This window comes from Artemia franciscana, chromosome 5, assembly GCF_032884065.1.
Source record: "Artemia franciscana chromosome 5, ASM3288406v1, whole genome shotgun sequence".
Classification (NCBI taxonomy): domain Eukaryota; kingdom Metazoa; phylum Arthropoda; class Branchiopoda; order Anostraca; family Artemiidae; genus Artemia; species Artemia franciscana.
The window spans coordinates 21,544,705-21,549,255 of record NC_088867.1 but is presented as its reverse complement, the minus strand read 5'-3'; the positions used below and the strand labels follow the sequence as shown (position 1 = coordinate 21,549,255).

The following is a 4,551-nucleotide window of genomic DNA, read 5'->3' as shown; positions in this document are numbered from 1 at the left end:
TTTACTGAAAGTAAACAGTGACATTAAAGCTTAAAACGAACAGAAATTATTGCGTATACAAAAGAGCGTCCCCTCCTTAACGCCTCCTTACGCCAAAGTTTCCATTGTTTTAAAAAGTAGAGTTGTGACAAAGAGTCAAACTAAAGTGTAAACACTAAGGCGTTGAAGAGAAAACAACCCCTTTTATATGCAGAAAAATCTCTGTTCCTTTTAAGTTTTTGCGTTGATCCTTGCTTTCAGTTAAAAAAACTTGGTTTTTCTTTTAAATTTAATTCAAAAAAGTAAAGCCTATTGCCTATTGCTTACACATAGCATTTGTTATTGGGAAGTAAATAGACGCAAATTTTCTCTGTGGGAAATTTCAGTGGCGGGATATGATGGATCTTAAATACTCTTAAATAATTCGCCCTTTATATGGAAATAGGATTTTGTATCCAAATCCTTCACGAACAACAAATGAAACACAGGTTAAATTAGAATAAGAAGCTTTTTGATAACTCGAAATAACGTTAGCGTTAAGAGCGAGACATTGTGGAAGGGGTATCCTCCTCATGGCTCTAGATGTTTACTCCCCCCCTTCATCCGAGAAAAATGCCGCCAAAGAAGAATACCCCCCTAACCTGTGAAAAAAAAATCCCAGAAAACACCCCTCCCCCGTGGAAAATACTCCCCGAAAGTACCGCCTGTGGAAAATAAGGCTCTCCAAATTTGAGAATTTTATTTGAGTTTTGTTCTTTTTTTTCTTAAAGGTAATTAATTTTGGTACTTGTTTATTATGCAGCACTCACTTAAGTTTACGCTGTGTAAAACCGGTCTCTTCGTTTGTCTATTTCAGCTTAGCGCGAGACCAGACAAAAACAAGTGATATACTATACGGAAAACATATAATTTGGGCTATATATTTGCACATAGGGGGAGGGGGGGTAAAATTTTTAGACAGCTTGAAGTCAGAAAACAATTCTTAGTTTATAATATGCAGAATAGTTGAACCTAACACATTTTACTTGCAGACCAGCTATACTTCCTCCCCCCTTCCTAATGTTCAAATATATAGCCCAAATTTCTCAATGGCCTCAGGCAGTTTGGTGGTGCTATGAGCTATTAGTAGTAGTAGATTGGGGTAATGGCGGTCAGTGGGTAATGGCGGTCACTATGATTTCCCGTAGAGTCGATAACGCAGATTCATACCGATTGGTGCTGCCATCTCAAGAAGGTTTATGGAAATACTATCGGAGAGCTTGCCATCTTGCCAATTTTAGTTTGTCTGTTTCGTAAGAAAAACTGTTTTGACGCTTCACATTGTAAGACAGATAATAGTTTAATCAACTATCATCTCTTTCTGTTTACATTTCACGGAACGAGAATTATCTCGCAATAACAAGGTAAGTCATATTGTTGTACCATGTAGCATTTTATTAAGGTTTAATCACTGATATTTTGATTTTTAGCCGATAAATAATGACCATGTGGTTGGAGAGATGGTGGCTGGTAAAGCTAAATGGATTGCAGAGGTCTTACAGAAAGCAAAAACCGCCATTATACGAGGATTATCGCTTCGAAAGGCTGCAGATCAATTCAAAATATCATTCAGCACGTTGCAAGAACGAATGAAAAGTGGGTTTGATTCTGATCGAAGCTTAGGCAGGAAGCGTGTCTTCCCTCCTGCACACCGAGCAGCTCTTGTCGATCATGTAAAAACTTTTTCGAAGATTTTCTACGGCATCACTTCAATAATATTAAGAAACATTGCATTTGAATATGCAGAAAGAAACCAATTGAGCCATAGATTTCTTAAAGAAACAAAATGACTGGTCTGGATTGGATACACGGGTTCATGGACAGAAACAAAATTAGTGTGCGCAAACCCGAAGCCACAAGCATTGGGAGAGCCATGGGGTATAACAAAGAGGAAGCAAATCGTTTTTACCGAAATTTAGAACAGGCTATGGATAAATGCAAGTTTAAAGATACCAATTGTTGGAACGTAGATGAAACAGGGATCACCACTGTGCAGGATCCTGGTCTAATACTGGCAGAACAGGGCCAAAAATGTGCGGGTTCTATAACAAGTTGGGAAAGGGGCAAAAACATTACAGTTGTGTGTGCAATGAGTTCGCGAGGGCTTTATGCTCCACCAATGTTCATTTTTCCTCGATCTCGTATGTCCTCGGTCTTAGAAAAAAAAAATGGACTACCTGGATCAGTTTACTCATGCTCTAAGACAACCTGGATCAATGAAGAACTGTTCGTTGTTTGGTCAAAACACTTTGCTCAGTTTACTCATGCTAGTAATGATAACAAAATGCTTCTTATTCTGGACAACCGTTCCACTCATTACTCAGCTGAAGCTCGTGATACTTGTAAAGAGAAAGGGATCGTTATGGTGTCACTGCCACCCCATACATCACATAGGTTTCAACCTCTGGATGAAGTATTTTACTCGCCCTTGAAGGCTGCTTACAAAAGGAAATGTGATATGTTCATAGAAACCATGAATATAGTAAAAATAACCCCTTACGATGTAGCAGAGATATTCAATAAGGCCTATGAACCAGTTACTACCATTGCAATAGCAACAAGTGGGTTCAAAAACTGGGATCCGTCTTCTTAATCCAGGAGTTTTCACAGATAAGGATTTTTTGGCAGAGGACATCCTCCAGAAGAATCAAGAGTTAACGCCTGATTGTGTGGACGATTCTTTGAAAGCTAGTGCAGATGAAATCATCACAGAAGTAGACCAATACGAATTCATGACTTAGCAAAACTTCGAATCCTCTGTCGAACTTGAAAAAGTTCTTATTCAGCCTAACACACAAATTAATATGTCTATACAAGAGATTTCTCCTCTACCTGGATGTAGTGGTGAGCAGATGAACCAAGAAAAAGAGCGAGACAAAAGCAACATTCTCAGATCTTGAATTCAACACCGATGAAAATCCTGCTTCAAAAAAAAGCAAGAAGAAAAAAAACCACTCTCTATTACGTAACAGCCAAACCCTATGTAACATTCCGAATAAATCCTGATTTGGCAGGTCCCTGAAGGCTTCTCCCAACACCCTTAGGTTTTTTAAACACTCCAAGAAACTATGACGTGAGAATTAGGGAAATCCTGATTTGGCGGGGGGCCACGAATGTTTTTTCCTGGCTTTCGTAAGTTTTTTAAGCATTTAATGAAACTTTTAGGTAGCAAGTGCGTTTGTATCTTGACTAACGGACCCTAACAAGTCTTATTATGTAACAACCAAAAGCAAACAAGTCCTCTTTACGTAACGATGAAAAACAAACAAACTCCATTACGTAACACACAGATGTACTATATCGTTACAGGTGCGCTATAGTATTACTCAGGTGCGTGTAATAACGTCTTGAGGGACCATTAGCTGCAATGGTGTATCCCCTATCTGGGTTGTGGAATCCAAAAAGGCCTTACTGCTGATATTAAGTTTTTTTCAGGTCAGGTCAGGGGTACTAAGTTAAAACTTTTATGGTTACTACTATTACTACATCTGCTCTTGCAATCTAATTAAATAAAAAGTTTATAAATGTATCCAGGTTGTCTCAGACATTAAATAGAATCTTAAGGTATTGATTTCAAGTTTTATTTTTCAGGTCAACTTCAGGATAATAAAATTTAAAAATACTGTTAGTATCACAATTAAAAATTGTAAAAAAGTTTCTCCAACATACAAATAGCAAACCAAACTATGGATTCTTATAAAAAATTGAAATGATGTAAAATATTGTTTTTTTCTATAAAAAGACTAAATAAATAAAAAATTAACAGACATTAATTCAAAAAACTTATTTCACGAAACAAGTTTTTCAAAGAAAAGTAAAGAGCTCAATTCAGCGAAAAGTGAGCAGAAATAAAGTCAAATAACCTTCCAAGCGTAAAACTACCAGAAACCGCAACCAATAAATAAATGGAACTCAACAAGAACAGAAATTACAATAAATAACCGAGTCAAACTCAAAATGAGCAGAAATTAACATGAGTAGGGCTGATAACCCCAAGCCTTCTCAAGACCAGACCAGACCAAAAATAATTTTTTTTTTAATTGAAAGTAAGGAGCAATATTAAAACTCAAAAACCAACAGAAACTGTTACGTATGTGAGGGATGTCGTCCCCTCTTCAACACCACGCGTTTGACGCCAAAGTCTAATTTTGTCCCAATTCTTTAAGAACAACTCCTAAAACACAAGAGTCGTTAAATATGAATAATAAGTAGCTTTTTTAAAAGTACTAAATCACTTATGCGTTTAGAGTGAGGTGTTGAGGAGTGGGCAACACCCCTCATATACGTAATAAATTTTTATTTGTTTTGAGTTTTAGTGGTGCTCCTTCCTTTCAGTTGAAAAAACCCTGTTTTTTTATTTAATAGGAAGTAAAAACTACATTTATTATCGCATTTTAACAAAATACCTGACTTGTTTAGCTTCATTGCCTAAGTTAAACGGAAATTTTCTTTAACCTTTTTTGCGCATGTCTAAAATAAGGATATACGAAAATTAATTTAAAAAAAAAGTTTTTCTGACGGAAGTCAAAGTGA

The 4,551-nt window shown here is 36.6% G+C and overlaps 1 protein-coding gene across 1 annotated transcript; it reads left to right on the top strand.

Annotated features, from left to right (window-relative positions):
* The first annotated feature begins 1,804 nt into the window (after nucleotides 1-1,804).
* On the top strand, nucleotides 1,805-2,611 carry LOC136027698 (uncharacterized). Its single transcript, XM_065705148.1, has one exon. It carries the CDS (start codon nucleotides 1,805-1,807, stop codon nucleotides 2,609-2,611), a length of 807 nt encoding a protein of 268 aa, XP_065561220.1.
* The last annotated feature ends 1,940 nt before the right edge of the window (nucleotides 2,612-4,551 follow it).

Bases quoted from the DNA above. Each gene is read 5' to 3' on its own strand.
- LOC136027698 (XM_065705148.1), top strand. From the start codon at position 1,805: ATGACTGGTCTGGATTGGATACACGGGTTCATGGACAGAAACAAAATT.